This window comes from Macrotis lagotis, chromosome 1, assembly GCF_037893015.1.
Source record: "Macrotis lagotis isolate mMagLag1 chromosome 1, bilby.v1.9.chrom.fasta, whole genome shotgun sequence".
In the NCBI taxonomy this organism is placed as follows: domain Eukaryota; kingdom Metazoa; phylum Chordata; class Mammalia; order Peramelemorphia; family Peramelidae; genus Macrotis; species Macrotis lagotis.
The window spans coordinates 873,572,527-873,595,604 of record NC_133658.1 but is presented as its reverse complement, the minus strand read 5'-3'; the positions used below and the strand labels follow the sequence as shown (position 1 = coordinate 873,595,604).

The window sequence follows — 23,078 nt, the reverse complement described above, 5'->3', positions numbered from 1 at the left end:
CTGGGTGTCCCTTCACCCTTCTGACCTACAAAGTCTATCTCCTGCTCGGTTTGAGTTCCCAGGAAACTCAGGATCAGTTAAAATAAATCCCCCAGTCAGAGGAAAATGGAATGACGGTAGAATAGTTTGGCTTTGGGGGTGGGGAGGACTTTAGAGATGAGAATTCTTGGAAGCCCAGAACAGGTGAATACATCAAGCCCCAGGGTTTCAGTTTTATGGACCTGACATCAGGACACTGGATGAAGCCAGAAGCTCCCCAGCTCCTAAGCAGCCCAGAGGATGTACCAGCCTCTGCTTCTGGGACTGGTCCTGGAGCATGAGGAATCTGACAGCCCCCAGTCCGGTGCTCCCAGGAGCAAGGCATGAAAGGGAGGGTAAAGGGCACATTCCAAAGAGTCGAATGGGGGCGTTGATGGAGTGGCTGCTTCAACACCCTGAGACACCTGTTTCAAAAGGGGCCAGTGAAGAGAGAGGGATAGAAAAGGGTTAGGAAAAATCTCCTGGCAATAACAGCTGTCCCAAAGTGTAGCAGACAGCCTGGAATTGGAGGGGGGGAACGGAAGGGTGGGGGAGGGAGGAGGTAGATTCTCTGAGGGTGAGCACTCCTATCATGTATGGGCTGGACTATGGGACCACTGAGCCCCCTTCTACTTCTAAAGTTAGAAGAAAGGTCAAAAAGGGACAGAGAACAACAGCCAAGTCCTTCTGCCACCTTTTCCATTACTTCCCAGAACAAAAATGAACCTCTGCCCCAGGAAAGAACCATGGGATGTCAGAGCTAGCAGTGCTGTCAGATCACAGAATGTCAGAGTCAGGAAGACCCTTAGAATCTAGAATGACAGAGTTAAAAGGGACCTGAATATAGGCTGCCAGAGCTGGGAGGGACCTTAGAACACAGAATGTCAGAAACAGAAAGGCCCAACACCTACAGTTTACAAATAAGGAAAATGAGGTTAAATAATGGCCTCAGAACTCACTACTGGCAGGGACAGCAAGGAGCAGAATGCTGGTCTCCTAATTCCAACCTAGTTGTCCAGAAGTCTCCAGATCTCATCGGCTAGAAACTCAAAAGAGAACTCCTGGTAACTAGAAGGCCTCTCAGTCCCTATTATGGACAAGGTTGAGGAATTGGGGGATGGTGGCAGCTCTATGGATGGGCTCAGCCAGTCTCCTTCCCACTAATGACTAAGCAAGAAGAACTGGGAGGCCCTAGCAGTGTGAGAACCTGAGGTTAGAAATGGGGAAGCCCCTCCTGATTGACTGGGAAGCTTGCTGCAAGGTCATGGGCCTCAGTGGCCAGGAGAGGTATGGGAAGGCCCTTGTAGGAGTAGCCCTTGCACTGAGGGATATAGTAGGAAGTGGAGCACATATGACAGTCCCCATTTTACAGAAAAGACAAAATACAGGCCCAGAGATTATGATTATGTGGATAGTTAAAATTTGCAAAAATACTTTACTCCCAACCACTCTGTCAGTTAGGAAGTACAAGCAGAATTACAGTTCATTTTACAGATAGAGTATCTGAGGTTTTGAAAAGGAAGTGACTTGACCACTGACACATGGTTAAATTAATACACATTTTTATAGAACTTGCTGTGGAAAGGAAAGCCATCCTAATTGTCAGAGCCAGTCCTAAAATGAGTGGCCTTCAGCAGGGAGAGGAAAGTCTGGGCAGTGGCTTCTACCCCCCTCCCTGGGGGTCTCCCAACAGAGGCTGGCCAGGGATATGGTAGGGGGGTCTTCTTGTTCAGACCTGGGTTCTGCTGAGCTACCCCCTAATACAGAGATTAGATAGCTTGCCCAGGGCTACTCAAGCTTAGAGACCTCTTGAAAACCTTGCCCTTGGGGCGGCTAGGTAGCTCAGTGGATAAAGCACTGACCCTGGAGTCAGGAGTACCTGGGTTCAAATCCAGTCTCAGACACTTAATAATTACCTAGCTGTGTGGCCTTGGGCAAGACACTTAACCCCATTTGCCTTGCAAAAACCTAAAAAAAAAAAACAACCTTGCCCTTTCTTAGCTCTCCAGTCTTCTTAACATCCTTTTACTCTCCATACAACACTTCATCTTCCATCACTGTGCCTTTGCCTTGGCTGTACTCATGCTTGGAATGTCCTCCCTCATTTCCTTGGTTTTTGGTTTCCATGACTTCCCTCAAAATTAAGAGGTCTCTTCCAACCCTCCTCTAGCTATCAGCTCTGGCCCTCTGAGATCACCTTCTACCTACTCCTGGACATCTTCTTTGTCCCAAGTCTTTACATAAAGTTTCTCCATTAAAATACAGACTTCTTGAAGGCAGAGATTGTGTGGTTTTGTTTTTGTATTTGATTCCTCAGCATGTAATAATCACTGGAAAAATGCTTGCTGACATGATTACAGAAAAACATAGATGAAGCCTGTTCCCCAATTCCTACTGGCAGAGAAGTGAGAGGCCTTGATGCAGTAAGACCCATTTTTGGACACAGCAGATATAGGATTTTGTTTTGCTTGATTATGCATGTTTGCTACATAACATTTGATTTTCTTTTTCCCTATACTCCCATTGGAAGAAGAAAAAAATTAATGCTTCATAATTAAAAAAAATAAATTAAAGAATCCTCCTTGACTACTATATAACCAGAATGAGATTGTGATGTGTCCTGATTCAGTTTAGCTCTTTTTTCTTTTTAAAAAAAACTTTATAATATTAATTTTAAAAAATTTTGAATTTCAAATTCCCTCTCTACTCCAAGCCCCCTCTCCCATCCATCCATTGAGCAGGCAAAAAAGTATATCAATTATATATGTGAAATCATGGAAAACAGGTTTCCATATTAGGGGGGGAAATGCAAGAAAAATAAAGTGAAAAAAGAAAGTTTCTCTCTGGATGTGGATAACATTTTTCATCATCTCTTTTCTTTTTCAATTGTTCTATGATGGTCCTGACCTAGAAAGAGGAACAAGATGTCCTCTACAGGACCCCAAGAGTCCACATATTGACCAAGGAAAACAGGGTAAAAGGCAGGGCAGCAGCCTTGGGAAGCCAAGTCAGTCCAAGGAGCATCATGGGGCAGAATCCAGTTAGCATCACTTCCACCTGCCTGCCAATGAAGAAACTGAGTCTGCCAGAAGCAAGGGTCCCAAGCTCCCAGAGCATCAGCCTCAAGCTGGATAATGAGCCTTGGCAGTAAAGAGGTCTGGGGTCCAAGCTGAGCAAGCAAAAACTGACTCCCCCTGCCCAGAAGAAGCTTGAACCTGCTGTTGTCTCCCTGAGTTGCATCTGAATACTTTCCTTTGGGAGTTTTGGAGATTTCAAAAGGACTTAGGCAAGAGTTCTTCACTGCTTTTTTTGTATGATGGACCCTTCTCAGAATAAGATTTAAATGCATACAATAAAATATAGTTTGTTGTTTACTTGTATCCAACCTTTCCTGACCTCATTTGGGGTTTTCTTGATAGAGATACTAGAATGTTTTGTCACTTTCTTCTCCAGCTCATTTTACAGATGAGGAAACTGAGGTCAACAGGGTTAAGTGATTTAGCAGGGTTACACAGCTAGGAAGTGTCTGAGGCCAGATATGGACTCAATTCTTTCTGACGCCAGAGCCAGTGCTCAATCCATTGCCTCAAAATAACGTATATAATATTATAAAGGAAATGAACGCTATTAGAATACAGTTATCAGTGGAGCCAAGATGGCTGCAGGAGAAGAGCCTCTCTTAGGTACTCTCTCCAAAATATTTCAAAAACCTTAAAATTATGACTCTAACTAAATTTTCAAGATACAGAACCCACAGAAAGATCCAGTGAGGCAATTCTACAGCCCAAGGTAACCGGGAAAATAGTGGAAAATCTCTGTTCCACAAGATTGGAGCCAGAGCAAAGGAAGTTCAGCCTCCTGGGTACAGTCCCAGGGCACCTGAGAGCAGCAGCTCCTGACACCAGAAGCAGTTTCCTGACCTGCACCCCAGGGAGCACCAAGCACAATTTGGAAGATCGGCAGGGAGACCTCTGCCAGAGCAAGCGCAAAGCCCAGCGCAAAGCCCAGGCCATCAACGCAGTCATGGCACTCAGTGCATAGCAGCAGCCCAGATCCGGGAAATGGAAGGAGGGCCGTGGAATTCCCCAGCAAGAGAGTGCTCAACCCCATAGAAGGTAAAGGAGTGGAGGGAGACTGCTGAGGTCTATCCTCTGTCCCTAGAACAGGACTCTGGGGCTCTGACCACATTCAGACCCTAGTCGCCATCTAGGCCCCCAATAGAGCAGGTACTCCCCCCCACAGCCCCATGGCAGAGGGGTGAGCTTGTGGTCATTCATGGACCAGGAGATCAGTCAGAGCCTCACACACTGAGGTCTTTGTGGGGGGTGTCCCAATAATAGTCAAAAGTTCAGGAAGCACCCAGGCACAGGCTGAGGAAATGAGCAAACAGGAAAAACAAAAAGAACCTGACCATAGACAATTACTTTGGTCCCACAGAGGGCCAAAATATTTAATCTGAAGATGAGAAAGTCCAAGCTTCTGCATCTAAAGACTCCAAGAAATATAGAAGTTGGGCTCAGGCGATGACAGAGCTCAAAAAAGATTTTGCAAATCAAGTGAGAAAGATAGAAGAAAAACTGGGAAAAGAAATGAGAGAGATGCAGGAAAAACCTGAAAACAAAGTCAACAGTTTAGTCAAGGAGATCCAAAAAATGCTGAAGAAAATAACATGTTAAAAACCAGCTAAGGTCAAATGGATAAAACAGTTCAAAAAATTATTGAGGAGAAGAATGCTTTTAAAAGCAAAATTGGCCAGATGGAAAAGGAGATAAGAAAGCTCTCTGAGGAAAACAAATCCTTCAGATGCAAAAATGGAGCTAAAGGAAGCTGATGACTTTACAAAGAAGTTAGGACACAATAGTTCAATACCAAAAGGATGAAAAATTAGGAGAAAATGTGAAATGTCTGAAAAAACAACTGATCTGGAAAACAGATTCAGGAAAGATAATTTTAAAAATATTGGGATACCTGAAAGTTATGATCAGGAAAAGAGCCGACCTCATTTTTAAAGAATTCCTACAGGAAAATTGCCCAGATATCTTAGAAATAGAGGGCAAAATAGAAATTGAGAGAATCCACCAATCTCCCCTAGAAAGAGATCCAAAAAAAAAAAAAACCAAACAAACAACCCCCAGGAATATTATAGCCAAGTTCTGGAACTCCCAAGTCAAAGAGAAAATATTGTAAGCAGCCAGGACACAATTCAAATATGTGGAGCTGCAGTCAGGATCACACAGGACTTAGCAGCAAACTACATTACAGGCTCGTAGGGCTTGGAATATAATATACCAGAAGGCAAAAGAGCTCGGAATGCAACCAACAATCAACTACCCAGCAAAACTGAATATCCTTTTCCAAGGGAAAAGATGGACTTTCAATGAAACAGGGGAATTTCGAATGTTCCTGTTGAAATGACCAGAGCTGAACAGAAAGTCTGACCTTCAAATACAGGACTCAGGTGAAGCATAGAGAGAGTGGAGGAGAAGGATAAATTATGAGGGACTTAATGATGATGAATTGTGTATATTCCTGCATGGAAAGATGATACTGGTAATACTCATATGAACATTCTCATTTAATAGAGCAAGTAGAAAGAGCTTTTATAGATGAAGCACAGGAGAGAGTTGAATTTGAAGATCTATTGTAAAAAATGGAGTCAGTGGGTAAAAGGGAAATGTACTGGGAGTAAGAGAAAGGAGAGGCAGAATAGGCTAAGTTATTTCATATAAAGGATATTTCATGTAGCTTTTGCAATGATATGGAAAGGGGAAGGCAAGGGGGAATGAGGGAACCTTCATTCTCATCAGAAATGGCTCAGAGAGGAAACAGCATACACACTCAATAGGGTATAGACATCTAGAGGAAAAAAGGAGAGAAGGGGGATGGGGAGGGGAGGGGGAGATGTGGGTGATAGAGAAAAGGGTAGATCATAGGAGAGGGTAGTCAGATACAATGCATTATCTTTTTTACTTTTTGCATGGTGCTGGGATTGGGTGGCCTGTCCAGGACCATGGGTTGCTGGGTCTCTGGGTTGGGATGTGGGCTTGGGGCTTCCTGGTTCCAGGGCTGGTGCTCTGTCCACTTCGCCACTCGGCTGCCCCACGGTACATTTTTGAAGAGGGACAGAGTGAAAGGAGAGAGAAAATATAATAGATGGTAGTGGGGAGGAATGGATGGAGGGAGTTATAATCAGCAACCACAACTGTGGAAAAATATAGAAGTAACTTCTATGATAGACTTATGATAGAGAATGTGATCCACCCAAGAAAGAGCTGATGGTATCAGAACACAGACTGAAACATATCTTTTTCTCTTTCTTTTACTTTATTTCTAATGAGGTTTTATATTTTTATGGGAGAGGGGGTATTATGTTTACTCTTAAACAAGAATATTTTAGTAATGTGTAAATAAAAAATAAAATCCTTAAAAAAGAAAAAAGAATACAATTATCAAGATATTTTTTCAAAAGTTCAGATACACCCCCTCCCCAATTAAGAATTCTTGATCTAAAGACACACCTGTTGGTAACGCACAACTGCTCTAGTTACCCTGGAGAAAAGTTGAGAAAATGTACCTTCCCTCTTCTTAGCTAGAGATTTTGGAATGCTGCATAGTCAGACTCAGGTTATATACCGGTTGGTTTTGCTGGATTTTTTTCCTCTCTCCTTTTAAAAAAATTCTTTGTTTTATTGGGAGTCTAGAGGGAGATATTAAAAAATTAAATTAAATTATTTAATTATGATTATGATTTATTGCAGTGTTATGCTATAATAATTATAATAATAGCTATTAAATATTTATGAAATAAAATAAAATTATTTTTAAAGAGAAAAAATCTGGGCTATTCAATTAAGTCTATAGGTGCTAACAGAGTATAGTGGAAAGAACATTGGATATGGAATCAGAACCTGGGTCCAAATCTTGACTCTGCTGTTTAGCTGTGTTACCTTAGATGAGTCACTTAACTTCTGAGATAGCCTCAGTTTCTCACTTGTAAAATGAGGCAGTTAGATTAGATTGGTGACCTCTAAGATTTCTTCCAGCTCTCAACAAGCAATTTAAACAGAGAACTCTGACCCAAATGGTTCAGTGTTTGTAACCTATCCTGCAACTAGAATAACAAATGACCCATGCTTTCTTCAAGGTTGACTAAGAACATTATCTTTAGCCTCAGTTTCCTCTCCTGTAAAATGAGGAGTAGACTAGATGATCTTAGATCTCTTCCTGTGCTAACATTCTACAAGAACAAAGAACCCTAAACTTAGCTCAGTTCCCAGGACAGGATCCTGAGATCACCTAACAAACTCATTTTGCTCATGCCCCCATCCAGGGGAATTCTCCCTAAACAGAGCAGCTCAGAATCATGGCCAGGGCAATCTTCATCCTCATAAAGCTCAGCTCACATTCCTCCCAGAATATCAGCCTCCCTAATCCTTCTGGATTCCCCCCTGCCCAGCCCTGACCCAACTCGGACACATAGGCAGGCTAGGGCAAGGGAATACATACCTAGACACGCCCTAGACAGAGGAGAAAGGCACGCAGAAATGAAGATTCGATGATTGCAGTTCGAAGTGAAGGAAATTGGTTAGGAAATCTAGCTTTCCCAAGATGGAAAGGGTCATCTCCGGAGTAGAGAGTTACCTATCACTGGAGATATATACTGAAATCCCTGAAGAGCAGATTCTCACAGAGACCTCAGGGGCCATCTAGCCAAACTTCCCATTTTACAGATGGGGGAAACTGAGGCACACAAGGTGAAGATTCTTGCCCAAGGTTAGAAAGGGCAGATTCTGAAGCTGGGTCCTCTGACTCCAAATGACACACCCCTTCCCCTATATTCTGCTGGGCACACTCCTGTTAAAGGTAAGGATGGGACTGGAGGAGCCCTAACTTTGCAAAGCAGTCTAATCCTGGGATGCCTTGCTTTTAAAAGAGATCTATGTAACAAATGCTCGTTTGTGTGGCCACTCTGAATCTGGGGAACCGAGGCAGGAGTGTGCCCTCCTTCTCCCAAAGGAAAGAGAGAACAGTGGGAGAGGCCCAAGCCCTGAAATCCCCGGCTAGATTCGGCAGTTGGCAGTAGCTTTAACAACTCCACTTCCCATCTTGGGGGGATTAAGTCACTTGGGCCCAAATCAGATGGAAGGCAGCTGCTGGCACAAAACCTCCTTTGTCTCCCAGGCGAAATATTAAACCAAGCCCAGCCTGGAGAGCAATTCAAGAAAAACAATATTAAGATGGCCTGGTTTTTAAGATGATCTGATCCCCAAAAGACAGTTCACATCTTCACCCCCAGCCCTATAGAGATTCTCCCCGACAAGTGGGGAGACTGAGCCCAGGCACTTTCATAACTTAGCCAGCAGTACAATGCACTAGTCAAGGTTGGTTTTGGGGTTTGGTTTTTTTGTATATTATCTTCTCTCTGAAGGATTTAATTGCTAAGGTTTCTCCCAGCTCTGATATTGTGTTCTAAAAGCCCTTCAAGCTTTGATATTCTCTGTTCTAAGAGCCCTCCCAGCTTTGATATTCTCTGTTCTAAGAGCCCTCCCAGCTTTGATATTCTCTGTTCTAAGGTCCTTCTTCAGCTGTGATATTTTGTATTTTAAGAGCCCTCCTAGCTTTGATAGTCTCTGTTCTAAGGCCCTTCTTCAGCTGTGATATTTTGTATTTTAAGAGCACTCCTAGCTTTGATAGTCTCTGTTCTAAGGTCCTTCTTCAGTTGTGATATTCTGATATTCTATGTTCTAAGGGTCTTTTCAACTTAGATGTTCCATGATCTAATGTTCCTCCTAAGCTATGTTCTAAGGGCCCTCCCAGTTCTGACAGTCTCTCTCCTAAGTTCCCATTTAACTTCTCCAAGCTTCATTTCTCCCAGTAGTAAATCCAAGCTCCCTCACAGAATTATTTAAAGAATTAGTAAAGCACCACAGATACAGTCACTATTATGATGAAGCTGGTGCTGGTATCTCTCCACCCTAGCCCCCACATTCTAGCTTCTAAGATCTGGCCCCCAAGAAATAGAAAGCTTTCATTTAATTATCCCCTATGAGTACAGTGAGCTAACCAGGAGATAAAACCCCAGAAAGACAAACAACCACCCAAGAGATAAGGTTGAGCCAGGGCTCTGTCCTATTCTTTGAAAATCCCCAATTTATGAGCTGAGGCTTGAAGAGTTTGTGCATTTGAGACTACTTCCAACTCCGTCCCCCATCTCCCCATACCAGGGCCAATAGTCCCAAAAAAGGAAGAGCCTCAACTAAAGGGATAGACATAATCAAGGAGTCTTTGTCTGAAACAGAGTGCTCTCTGCCCTTCCAGGGACTAGTAAGGCAGGAGTACTGAAGTCATGGCTTCAAATTTCACATCAGTTCTTCACTCACATTGTGACCCTGAGTCTCAGTTTCATCCTTTGTAAAAAATGATGGATAATCTCCACAATCCTTTGTACCTTTTAAAAACTATCACATTCTGGAAGTCTTGAGGCTATCTCTTTGTCCAAGTGACCAAAAGAAAACTTCTCTTTTGCCTCAGTTTACCCACTTATAAAATGAATCACTACCTCTTTTTATGAGTCACCAGTAGAATTTATCTTTGTGACAAGACTAATCTCTAAACAAAGCCTTTGACAGTCCCCAAAGGAGAAAGGGGTAAAAAGAATAGACTAAAAGAAAATTAAGGAGGAAGATTGGGTAGAAGGTTTTTGAAAAGGGGAAATATTTTCTTATCTAGAATAAGAAAGACACTTGGTCTCTCTCTGAACCTCAGTATCCTCATCAATAAAATGTAGACAATAATACTGGAATTACTCATCTCATGGACAAAACCCAAGGAAAGTGCTGGAGGGACAGGAACTGTTACTGTAGCTGGGGATGACCTTTACCTAAAGCATGGGAGGGGGGGACCAAAATGACCTGCTGAGGTCACTACCAGCCTTCTTATTCTAGGAGCTGGAGAGCTGGAAGGGACCATCTCAGCTAATGGAAAGGACCATCTCATCACTCCTCATTTTTCAGGGGTCCAGGGTTGGCTAAATAACCTTCCCACAGCTACCATGGCTGTAAGTGGCAGAACTGGAAGAGATGTGGGAGTCACCCAAACGCAAGAATTCCAGCATTAAAGATGGAAAGGACTTCAGACCATCTAGATCAATGGTCTTATTTTACACATTAGGAAACCGGACTTGCCCAGGGACCCACATAGAGTAACAACTTCTTGAACAGAGACTCACTGGAAGCTTTAAGTCACCTGGCTGGTAATACCATCACTCCTAGCCCAGCTCCCTGTCTCCCCAGCTGTAAAGGCTACCTTCTATCTACTCTGTACTTATCTTGAATGTTCTGATTAAAATGTGTCTTTTCTTCCAATAAAAAAGTAAACTTCTTGGGGGAAGGGGTTTGTTTATATTCCCTAGACATCACTTGACACACAGAAATCACTTCATCCCTGTGCTAGCTACCTATTTATGTCTTTATCTAGGAACAAAATAGAAGAAAAACCAGAAAGAGCAAAATAAGGAAAGGAGGGAGGGAGAGATGGAAGGAATAAAAATAAAGGGAAGGAAAATGAAGAAAGAGACGGAAGAGGGAGAGGAGGAGAGAGGAGGGAGAATAAGAAGAGTAGGGAGAGGACCAGCGACCTCAGCCCCTACCCTTTCTATTTCACAGACAGTGAGAGCCAGCACTCACACTTGCCCTCCCTTCCCATTCAGCCATGCTCATCCCTCCCTGTGATTACACACAAATGCAGCCTGTAAATACTATAAATAAAGTCCTGCTCTAGTTCCCTTTTATCCTGAGTACAGACAGGAAGAACAGTAGCTTCTGGGTCAAAGACTTCTTTTTGGTCATTTCAAACACCAGAAGTTGAACCCCTGGCTCCACTGCCCCACAGGGACTTATACTTTGAGTTGTGTGTCCCCATATTGGGGAAAGGCTGCCCCGAGCCATCCTCACTGGATCCATGGTCAGCTAGCTGGCATGTTTGTGAAGACAGGTGGATGGGGATGAGGTCAAACAACCTAAAGGATCTTCTCATGGCTCCAACTGAGACTCCTTGACTGGAACTGGACTGTCCTGGAAATCAAGACTCCAGGACTCTACTGTAAGCTTGAAAAAAAAAAAGTCACTTTTGAGACTCAGTTTCCTTTTCTGTCTCTTCTAGTCCTGCCTCAGCTTCCATTCTGGAGAAGTCAGGAAGAAGAGGAAACACTGCTGCTCCCAGGGCCAGGGAAGATTCTAACTTACTAATTCCTCCAGCTGAGTCTGTCTACCAGACAGGAAATTAAAAAGGACAATTCAGATGCTCCCCTCCCCCAAGGAAGCAAGCAGAGGCCGTAAGCCAAGCCCGGTCTTAAATAATCCAAGTAATAAAAATTGCCAATTAAGAAAGCAGGAGGCAATATCTTCAGAGAAGGGGCTCCTCTCTGGATGGATGGCTGCATTTGCCCATAAGGAAGTCTGAGCACGTGCCAGCCACTGGGTTTTAGAAAGGGAAAGAGAGAGCTGAGTGAGCACTTTGCCGAAGGACCAGTCACTATGGGAAACGGCCTCTGGTCCTAACATTGGCCCCTTCCTCGATTCTCCTCTCCAGAAATGTCCCATCTCTTTCTCTGGGATACATTTGTTAAAGAATTTTATTCCAAAATCATAATCCCAGGCAGGTGTTTTGCAATGGACAGATGTTTGGAGATGGGGAGGCAGAATGACCAGTGATGAGAATGAAGGAGCTAGAGTCTGCAAAACCTAGAATCAGATCTAGCCCTGCTAAATCATTAGCTGTGTGACTTCAATCAAATCATTTCCTCTCTGCACCTCCAGTCTCCACAAAATGGAGATAATAACACCAGCAGTACCTACCCCACTCATTCAAAGATTAAAAGAAATAATCCATGTTAAAGTATGATATAATGGTCAGCTATTATTGTTGTGCACAATAATTGATGCCTCAATTTAATTCAACAAAATACTGACCAGGTGAATGCCTAATATTCCTTTAGGGTTTGTCATAGCTAGGAGAAGGGGATGACAGAGAAAGGTATTCATGCTTTTCTTTTGTTTAAATGAATGCCTGGGTACCAAACCCTACAGAGAACCAGGCAATTCATGAGAATGCTACAGAAACTGAAATGCAGAATATCCGGGGATTCACCACTTGGTTGGGGCAATGAAGAAGAAAAGAAGAATGGGTTGAGAGGTTTCCCACTAGAAAGGGTGGGGAGGTATCAGCTCTGTAAGACCTCTTCTGGCTTTGACCTCCTATGTTCTCACAGTCCAAGCTCTAAGGAAGGCCCCTTCTATTATTGACAGTCTTTATTCTAAGAGCTCTTTTGGTAGTGATATTTGTATGCTAAGGATCTTTCTAGTTTGGATAGTTTATGTTCTAAGGGCCCTCCCAGTGCTGACATTCTATATTTTAGCATTTCAGGTTCTCAGACTCCTTCCTATTCTGACATCCTGTGGTTCTATGATATTATGCTCTTCATATTATAGAAGGAAAAACTTCAGAACTCAAAGAGGCCTCAAGAGATTCTCTGGCAAAGTCCTCCAACTCCAAGAAAGAAAGTTACTATCCCCATTTTACAAACCTAAAGCAAGATGCCTTTCTCAGTCACTTTCTGGCTGGATATTGTACACAGTTAAACCAGAAGCAACAGGAGACACAGAGATTAAACATAAAATAGGGAGACTGAAGAGATACAAAGATTAAGAGGAACTCAATGTCTATCCTCAAAGAAGTTGCAATTGAAAAAGGGGGGAGAGGACCAGATAAATCTTCCACAGGGTTAAATGTGACAAGTGTTTGGCAGTGAATGCTAAAGTTGGTAGCCAGAGGATCTGAGTTCAAATCTCACTTCTGTGACTGATCTGTAGGGCCTTGAGCAAGTCATATCCTCTCTGGGCTTCAGCTTCCTTATTTCTAAAATGAGAAGATTGGCCTAGAATGACCTCTGGGGCCTTCCTTCCAGCTCCAAATCCAGAAACCAAAGAATCAAGAAGAGCCAGTACATACACAGATCATGGAAGTGTGGTGTCTGATTCAGGCCGCTGGATTTTACCATGGACAAAATATAGAGCCTGAAGTCAGGGAAAATCTGAGTTCATATTTCATCTCCAAACATCTACTATATGACCCAGAGCAAGTCAATTAATCTCCATTTATCTTTGTTTCCTTATCTGTAAAATAGGACTAATTAATACCACTCACTTCCTAGTTGTACTGTATGTTGTAAAAATCAAATGAGATAAATATGTAATACCTTTTGCAAATCTTAGAAGAACTATAGCAATGCTAGCTCTTATTAGGTAATGACTTTTAAGAATTCTGTTTCAAGGTTAGAGATGTGGGATTGAAATCACACCAGTCTAGTGCACAAAACAAAGACCAAGGACCTTGAGAACACAATCACAATTCGCAGGTAGAGATGGGAAGAACCAAAGGTGTACAGTTATTGAAGGAACATGAGAATGATGTCACCCCTGTGGTGTCAAACGTAAAAGAGAACTCAGAAGAATGATGAGTTAGAAAAGATCATTGGGATTAACCAGGAAATTCAAGCATTAAAAAAAAAAAGGTCACTCATTTATTATAGTATTGGACCTTGATTCTCTGAAAGAGATGATTGCTGATGAACACACCCACTGTTTTGTATTTACCCAAGGACAAGTACAAATTAGCCGTGTACTTCCTCCCTGTAACCTGGCAAAGGTGTATTGTAACTGACAACAAAGGAGAGACATTCTCCTGTGAAGGTTGATACCAATTTAGAGATTACCTCAACGACTGGGTATGCTTTCCTTTTCTCCCATGTTAGTCTGCTCCTAGATTAGGAGACTGCCCATTGTAGCCTAAATGGTTTCTCTGGATTCATTCAACTCCTCTAAATTAGACCCACACTCAGAGACATAAGCCGGTACTGGGCCATGGTTGAGCAGTCTCTCCAACCTGGATGTCCCCTTGGAAATACTAGAAGACTGAGGCCTAAACAGAGGAGGGAAAAGGCATGGGAGAGGAGTGGAAGGAATCAGAGCAGAGAGGTAGAAGGAACCAGAACAGGAAACAGAGCCCTTGGAATATTCAGGGTGCTAGAAACCCTTCCCACTCTGGTATTTTATTGTCTGAGAATCTTTGTTTTAAAGGTGCATAATGTCTTGAAGGTGCCTTTCCCAGTGCTGACATCCTAAGTTAGACAACCCTGTTTGGTCAATAATCTTTGATTCCATAAAGTACAAATCTTAGTATCGGAGAACATGGAACTTTAGTGCCCTTGGAAATTCCTGATTCAGATCAAAGTCCTAGACCAGATCCGAGACTCCAGTCTACAGGAATACTATATGACCCAGGGCAAACTGCATCCCCTTTGGGGACCCCAATTTCCCAATATTAAAAAGAAGATCTAGGTGTTCTCTAAGGTTTCTGATTTTTGGACTCAACAAGTCCCCTCCCAACTCACTCTTCTTGCGTGCCTTAGCCAATTTCTAGGTTCAAGGGAGAGGAGAGATGGGCTTCTGTTGATATGCCTATCTAGTAAAGAACTCCCAGAACCATGGTCTGGTCTATTTGGGGGAAACACTGGAGGCCTGGCTACATACTACCTGTCATGATTCATTTCCATTTTTTTAAAAAGTAACCTCAGAAAGACCAGTCATTAACATAATCCTCAAAGAGTCACACTAAAGATGCAAGTGCCCCTGGGGAACAAGTTGGCTCCCTCTAACACCCCCACTTCTCAATCCCTCTGCACCTTAAGGTTTCCCATCTGTAAAAGACAAGGTTTGGTCTCGATGACCTCTGAGATCTTCCCTCAGTCTCTGGATACCAAGATCCCTCCCTCAATCAATTCAACAAATCATTCAGGGTCCTGTTCTTGGCAATGGTAAGATACAGGTGGGGAGATGTGAAATTTCATTAAATAAAGCACAATGTCTCCATAGAGTTTACAATCAAGACCTTCCCTATTAACTTGAAAGATAGACCAGAATAGCAGGTATGAATGAGTACTGTACACCAAGTCAAACTCAGTCATTTACTACCTGTGGGACAAAAACTCCACTTCTCCCTCGATGGGTCTCACGTAAAATGGGGACAATGATGCTTGCCTGGCCAGAGTCCTGGGGCCTCCCTGCCCTGACAGCAGCTCTTAGAGCTATGTGAGTGTATCAGCCCTGTTATACAGGAGTCCAGTTGTCACCAGCTGCTTGACAAGCTCAACTGTCTCCCATTCAATTCACAGCTAGGGAAATGGAGCTACAAGTCTTCTGCTGCTGCCATTGGGCAGCAGAAGAGGCAGTGCTCCAGGATGCCGAGGCAGAGGGGGTCCTAGGTAAAGAATCCCCAGGGTCAAGAACCCCCAGAATTGCCAGAGGAGCCCAATTACCCAAGAGAGGCAAAGAGAGAGTTAACTTCACTGTTTTTAGTTTCATGGCAACCATCTACCCTCCTTGTGTACCTGCGAAACTACAGAGCAAAACCACATCCTGCCCGAGCCAAGAATGAAGAGGTTTGTACCCAGGAGGGGAACCATGTCACCAGACAAGTGTCAGGGGTTCTGAGTGGGGGTCCTGGGTGGAGGTCATAGTTCTGCCATTAACTCATTGTGTAACCCAAGAAGCCTTAAGCACATCTCACTTCCATGGGTTTCAGCACCCTCATCTGGAAAATGAAGAGGTTTAATTAGAGCTTCTAAGGGTCCTTCAAGCTTTAATGTTTTCTTTTGAAAAGGCCCTCCCATCTCTGACATTCTATGTTCTAAGAGCTCTCTCAGCTCTGACATCCTCTGTTCTAAGGATACTCCCAGCTCTGACATTCTGTGTTCTAAGGGCCCTCCCAGCTCTGACATCCTCTGTTCTAAGGGCCCTCCCAGCTCTGATATCCTCCGTTCTAAGGGCCCTCCCAGCTCTGATATCCTGTGTTCTAAAGACCCTCCCAGCTCAAATTCTTATTTGAGATTCTGGTCACTTGGAAAACTCACTATTATAGCCCACTTTACAAAGCGCTCAATTGTTATATCACTTAGTACATGAACTATCATCCTATTTCACCAATGATAGACAGTGACTTGAGAGTCTTGTGGAAGGTCTCAGGCCTTGGGGAGGGTCTCAGGATTGAGGGCATTTACCCATTTTACTGCCTTCATCCTCTATCTTGGAAGGCAGCAGAGTATAATCACTTGGAGGCAGGAAGACTAAGATTTAAATCTTGTTCTAGTGAGTTCCTTAGTAGTATGGCCTTAGGCAAGTCATCTGCCTCCCAGGGTCCTCAGTTTCCTCATCTCTAAAAGGCAGGGAGTAGACATGATGGCTTGCAAAGGCCTTTCCATCTCTAAATATAGATACTATAATTTCCCCACTAAAAGCATCGAGAGAAGGACAGAGGTCAGGTAAATGCCCAACTAGTCTGGCTGTTCCAATCAGAGCAGAAAGAAACCAGTGAATGCCACACATTCCAAAGAATCCGAGAGTCAGCTTCCTTCTCTTCTTTGGGCCTCAGCGCCCTCCTCCCCCTCTTCCTCAGCCTTGACCTTTTTCAAAAACCTCCCAAATGTTTTCCCAGAAAAGACAGGCTGAGAGACAGAGAGCATGGTCCCCAAATGAATGCAAAGGCAACTAGCTGAAGTATTAAAATGGGGGAAAGGAAACAAATCCCAGAGGCCCAGTTTATCCACTGAGGATCCAGAGGAATGAATTGCTCTTCTTTGAAGCTGACTATTTAATGTACAGAGAGGGCAGAGCTGGAAGAGACCTCGCTGCTTAGAACCTGGGGGACTATGAGCAAATCCCTTCTTTTTCCCAGGGCCTCAGGAAATGGAACCAAGATTCAGACCCTAATCTTCTGATGCAAAGTCTGGGAGTCCTTCACTAGTTGTAGCACGGGCAGCAAGGGACAGAAAACTCGATGGGCTGGCTTAGAGATCATCTCATTCAACCCTGTCTTTTGCCACAGGAGGACATTGAGGCCTTCAGGGCTGAAGCAACTTGCCCAAGGTCTGTAAAGGGCCAGAGCCTCCTCCTCACATCAAATCCAGAAGTCTCACCTTCCCCAGCCCCGACACAGTTGTCTGGGGGCGGGGGTCACCCCAGAATGACTAGTTCAGCCTCAGCCTCTCCCTCTTCTCCCCACTCTGTCCACCTTCAAAGGGAGAGCCACAACACAATGTCTCTCCTGTCACCAGAGGGAGGGCTCTGAGAACCAGGGTGGCAGCGACTGAAAGATGATGCGTGAGCTGGAGAAAGGAAAATCCGGCAAGGGAAAGAAGTAACCCAGTCCCTGAAGACACCTTAGCCCTCAGCCAAGAGAATGCTAACAACTCACCTTCATCTGGAGCTCTACGGTTAACAAAGGGAGCCTTGTGACCATCCTTGTATCCCAGAGAGGATAAATATCATTTGGCAAGGGGGGAAACTGAGGCCCATGGAAAGAAAGTAACTTGTTTAAAGGTCACACTGCAAGTCAGTGGCAGAATCAGACCTTGGCTATGGGTTTTCCTGTGGCATAACAACAATTAGAGGGATAGAGACTGGCCTTGTAATATTATTAATATATGGGCTACCACGTAAGGAACTTCCTCTAAGAATACAGGTTAGCAAAGCACAACAGGAGAGCACAGTGGATGAAGTACCAGCCCTGGAGTCAGAAGGACCAGAGTTCAAACTTGACCTCAGACACTCACTAGCTGTATAACCCTGGGGAAAACACTTAAAAATTACTTTAAAAAATTAAAAAATATCACTTCCTCATTTGCCTCCCAACAAACAAAAAGAATGTAGGTTGGCACCTTCTCTGTTGTGGTCTTTGGGAGGTGATCAGAACAAAAGAATGTTCAATGAAGACCAAGGTCACAAAGCCAGGTCTTGGCTTTGAGACCAACTCACTATGCCACACTGCCATGAAGAAGATCAGTGGTGATGATGATGGTTAATGTTTCTTTTTTTTCTTTTAAAGATTTTTCAAGGCAATGGGATTAAGTGGCTTGCCCAAAGCCACACGGCTAGGTAATTATTAAGTGTCTGAGGCCGGATTTGAACTCAGGTACTCCTGACTCCAAGGCCAGTGCTCTATCCACTGTGCCACCTAGCCGCCCTGGCTAATGTTTCTTATAGAGTGCTTTAAGCCAAATGTTTTGGATAGATTATCTCATTTGACTATAGGAACAACCTTGTGAGATGGGTGATATTGTTACAGAAAAGGAAACTGAAACTGGAAGACCTTTGCCCAGGATCATCAAGCAGAGTTTAAACATGGGTTTTCTCAGATCCAAGTCCAATGCTCAATTCACTCTCTGGAGTTAAAACCAATTTCTGCTACTAAGGGCTTGTGCAATTTGAGGCAAATGAATTCCCCTCTCTAAGAAAGCTGACCAAGTTTCCTTTTTTGCAAAACTTGGAGGTTGGGCTAAATGACTTCTAAGATTCTTCCCAGGTCTGAATCCAATGACCGGGTGATTCCCAGAATAAGAACTCTTAATAATACATAGCTGTTACAGCAATGTGACAGTAAAATCCATTGAATGGGGGAATAGCAGAAGAGGGAAGTTATCAACAGAGGAATTTTAGAGGAGCTTGGGGATGGGGGACTGGGGAATAGGCACCCAACTGGCAAATTCAGTGGATCTAGACTGTGACTAGAGGTCAATGAGATTGACTCAATTTCTAGGCCACTCCCAGCCCCATCCTCATTCCAAAGAAACTACCCCTGAAAATTTCTTTCCCAGCTTCTGCCTCAGCAGAGTTGTCCCCAGGTTTAGTCCAGTCCCAGATTTACAATACAAAAAACATGTGCTAAGTGCATGCTGTGTACAGAAGATTGTGCTACAGATAGAAGGGAGATAAAAAAAATCAGTAAGACATGACCCCTACACATCACTACCCTTATGGAATTTATGATCTAGTAGGAATCAGGACATAAACACCAATAACTCCAAAATTCAATATTACACAACTGGTGAAAACCAAGTATTAGACAAAGTTTGAGAGGTCATGACCAGCTGCCTAATTTAGTACAACCTTCTCCTTTAATAGATGTGGAAACTGAGACTTAGAGAGAAGTCAATTTGGCCAATGCTGGCCAAGTTGGTGGCAAAATTAAGGCTATAAACCAGGTTCCTTGACCTAGAGACTCCATTATTGACTTTCCATTTCCCTCCCAATTGCTCCATCCAGCTGAACCTGCCCTCTCCTCCAAGATTATCTTGTACTTGAGACATAGGTGTTTGGTACACAGCAATATGGGTACTTCCATATTAGAATGGAAGCTCTTTGAGGCCAGGCACTTTAATCCATGTACCGCAGTCATTAGCACAGTATCAGACTCATAGGAAACAATAAATGATTTAGAGATTGATACCTCTAAAGTGCAAATAAGCTACTTATGTAAAGCATTTGTATATTTTGTTAGTATTATAACCACCATGTTCATCATCACCATTTCTAACTTGAGTTCATTCAAAGTAAGCTTCTTTTCAAATCTCCCTGTGGAAAGCCCCAGCTCCTTTTAACCCAGTTTGGGTTACTTTGGCCCTGGGAGATGGGGTTTTCTTTTTTTGAGCTGGCAGGGGGTGCAGGAAATGTTTGTTTTGGTTTCCAAATCTATGCTCAGTGACCTTGTCAATGCTATGGTTTCGATGACCACACTCTCCTGGCAATTTCTTGAATAAAGAACAATGCCTCACAGAGTTGCTTCAGCCTTGATTTGAGAAAGTCCCCAAGTTGGGGGAGGGACCTGGGACCTAAGGGGAGCAAAGTCCCCTTTTCCCAAGTCCTAGAATCACAAAACAGGAGAACTAGAAGAGACCTTGGTCCCCAGAGAAATGTAACAAGACAGTAGGGCCTGAAGATCTAGAACATCAGAATGGGATTAGTGTTGGAATAGTGAATGTCAGAGCTAGGGGAGGTTTGGAACATAGAATGCTGGGGACAGGAAGGATCTCAGAACATACAACATCAGAATTAGAAAGAGGCTAATGTTAGATCAGTAAAAATCTTTAGACCATAGAATGCTCTAATTTGAAAAGACCTTAGAAGTCACTGAATTCAAATTTCTCCTTTTGTACATGGGGAAACAGGTTCAGGGAGGTAGGCTGTAAGCTCCTTAAGGGCATCGCTTTTCCAGCTCTTTTTATGACATCTTCTTGGGTTGAGTAGGCCCAAAGATTTGAATATAGCATGGCAGTACCCATGTGTAAAGACCCTCAGCTCTCTAAGACCCGAGCTTACCTCAGAGGAAAATAATTCCAAATGTCTAGAAGCAAACTGTCCTGAACAATGATGACACAGCCAAGAAGAGATTCAACATCCTCATAAGAGACAACTAGAGACACACAAAAATACTTGGACATAGACACAGAATCAGGGACACCTTCCCACCTCACTCCAGGCAGGAGTCAGGATCTGGGGTAGGATGACTGAAGGGGTCAGACTCAATGGGATCATGGTCCTGAAGACACAAAGGGACTAAGAGGAGTCTAGACTAGTTGACCCGCCAGTCAACTCATTCCAGGCCTCAGTATCCCTATATCATTTGGCCCCAAACCTTGCCCCTTTGGCAAAAACGAGCAGATCTCTTGACTAACAGTTTCCTGACACCCCTAGAAAGACTCAAACAAACTGGTGAACACCTTTGCTTTGGAGGAATCAACAGGGAAACTTCCTCAATTAGCAAAAAATAAAATAAAATAAAACAGCAACTCAACTGCAGCTTTGGACCTTTGGAGGAGAGGAAAATTTGACAAAAGATGAGGAAGTCCCCATATCCTTCTCCTTGTTCAGTAGCACCTATGTCTCAAACATTCCAAGCCCATGCCAGAGGCTGACATCATTCCCATTCCCTGGGTGCCAGTGTGTTGTAATGTACTGCCCCTTGTAAGATTGGGCACAGTTACTTCTAATGTCCTTAGTACCCAAATCCAAAGAAAACACACACAACAAAACCCAAACACAACAGAAGTCGGTAGTGTGATGACACTGTGGCACTGTGGTCCTTGCCAGGGAGGCTGCCACCAAATCCCTCCCCTGGTAAGGTCTAGAGGGTGTTTCTCCATTGCCCACCCCCGACACAATGGTGACTTCGCCCCCAAGGTGGTTAGGGAAACCAAGTCATGGTCAAGTCCTCCAAATACTTGGGGGGATGAAGAGAGAGGGGAAGGAGTGCCTGGAATCCTATGCCCCTAGTGGGTTAGATGAGCTACTTAGGAGGTTCCTGGCTTACTTATTAGCCCAACCTGTCCAGACTTCACGGGGGAAAAGAGTTGCAGAGGCTCAGGCCCCCTTTGTAGAAGTGGAGAATGCTGGATGAAGACAGCTACGACATACTTAAAGAACCAAGAAGAAAAACTTTCTGCAGTCTCAGCTCAGAGAGATCAGATAAGAAGAGGAAATGGAGCTCCCTCTTCGGCAGACCCAAGTGCGGAGACCCGGACCTCTTTTTTCCATAAATCAGAAAAGTTAGAGGTGGCGCGTCACCAAAGGCCTACCATCGGGGCATGCCCAGCGCCACACGGCACCGCGACCACAGAGGATCATGGCAAGCCAAGACCAGCAAGGGCTTCCCGTTAGCTGTGGGGGAATAAGGGGGGGAGGGAGCGGGGCCCGGGCCCGGGGCTCCGAGATGTCTAGGAGGAGGAGGAGGAGGGAAGGGGAACAAAGGAGAGAAGCCCCTGCTTTCATTCCGCAGACATCTCTACAGAGCTGTCAGCCGGGCTCGGGCGGGAAGCCGGCCCGGCTCCGGGCCCCGTTCCCCCAGGTCCAGGCCCCCGTTACCCGGCTCCGGGCCCCGTTCCCCCAGGTCCAGGCCCCGTTCCCCGGCTCCGGACCCCGTTCCCCGGCTCCGGACCCCATTCCCCGGCTCCGGGCCCCGTTCCCCCAGGTCCAGGTCCCATTCTCCGGCTCCGGGCCCCGTTCCCCCAGGTCCAGGCCCCATTCCCCGGCTCCGGGCCCCGTTCCCCCAGGTCCAGGTCCCCGTTCCCCGGCTCCGGGCCCCGTTCTCCCAGGTCCAGGTCCCCGTTCCCCCAGGTCCAGGTCCCCGTTCCCCGGCTCCGGGCCCCGTTCCCCCAGGTCCGGGCCCCGTTCCCCGGCTCCGGGCCCCGTTCCCCCAGGTCCAGGCCCCCGTCCCCCGGCTCCGGGCCCCGTTCCCCCAGGTCCAGGCCCCCGTCCCCCGGCTCCGGGCCCCCGTCCCCCGGCTCCGGGCCCCGTTCCCCGGGCGGGGCGCACTCACTTCTTCTTGTACTCGTCGCGCTCGCGCTTCACCTTGGCCAGCACGTTGTAGAGGGCGCGGATCTCGGGCGTGATGGTGTCGATCTGCACCCCCACGCCGTCCGGGTGCAGCCAGGACACGCCGGGGCCCTGCAGCGTCTCCAGGCCGCCGCCGCCCGTGCGCCGGACCTGCGTGTAGCTCCAGATGGTGCCGGGCAGGCGGCTGTAGTGCTGCGGCTGCGAGCCGCCGGCGGGCGGCGGGGGCGGCGGGGGCCCGGGCACGGGCGGCGGCGGCTCGGGGCGGCCCGGCTCCGGGCCCGTCTGCACCGCCTGCTCCCGGGAGAAGGTCTTGTAGCGCAGCCGGCGCTGGCGCTCGCTCTGCTGCTGCTCCAGCTGCTTCTCCAGCAGCCGGTTGCGCCGCTCCAGCTCGTGCACCTTGGCCAGGAAGCAGCGGAAGCGCACGTTGAGCCCCTTCAGCAGGTAGATGTTGGAGCCCAGGTCGTCCCGCAGCGCCGCCGTCACGGGCGACGGCCCGGGCCCCGCGCCGCCGCCGCCGCCGCCGCCCGGGCCCGGGCCCCCGCCGCCGCCGCCGCCGGCCGGGGGGCAGCCGAAGGCCAGCGCCATCTCTCCGAAGAGCAGCGAGTTCATCATGCGGCGGCCGCGGGGCTCGGGGACCCCGCGGCGCGGCTCCAGGCCCGGCTCCAGGGGCGGCTCCAGCTCGGCGGCGGGCTGCGGGGAGGCGTCCGGGCGCGGGGGCAGGCCGGGCAGCGCGCGGAGCGGGGGGGGGGGGGCTGGGCGCGGGACTGCGGCTCCGGCGGGGCCGCTCCCGGGCTGTCACCGGCTGTGGAGGCGCCGCCGCCGCCGCCGCACGGGAAGGGG

At 46.0% G+C, this 23,078-nt stretch overlaps 1 protein-coding gene across 2 annotated transcripts in view; it reads right to left on the bottom strand.

The window, feature by feature from the left end:
• Positions 1–22,850, bottom strand: part of IFFO2 (intermediate filament family orphan 2) — a 61,300-nt gene extending 38,450 nt beyond the window's left edge. For both annotated transcript variants that reach the window (XM_074218275.1, XM_074218274.1), the window contains exon 1: positions 22,222–22,850. In XM_074218275.1, the coding sequence (XP_074074376.1) occupies positions 22,222–22,850 (629 nt within the window). The remainder of the gene's footprint in view (positions 1–22,221) is intronic.
• Between the last annotated feature and the right edge of the window lie 228 nt (positions 22,851–23,078).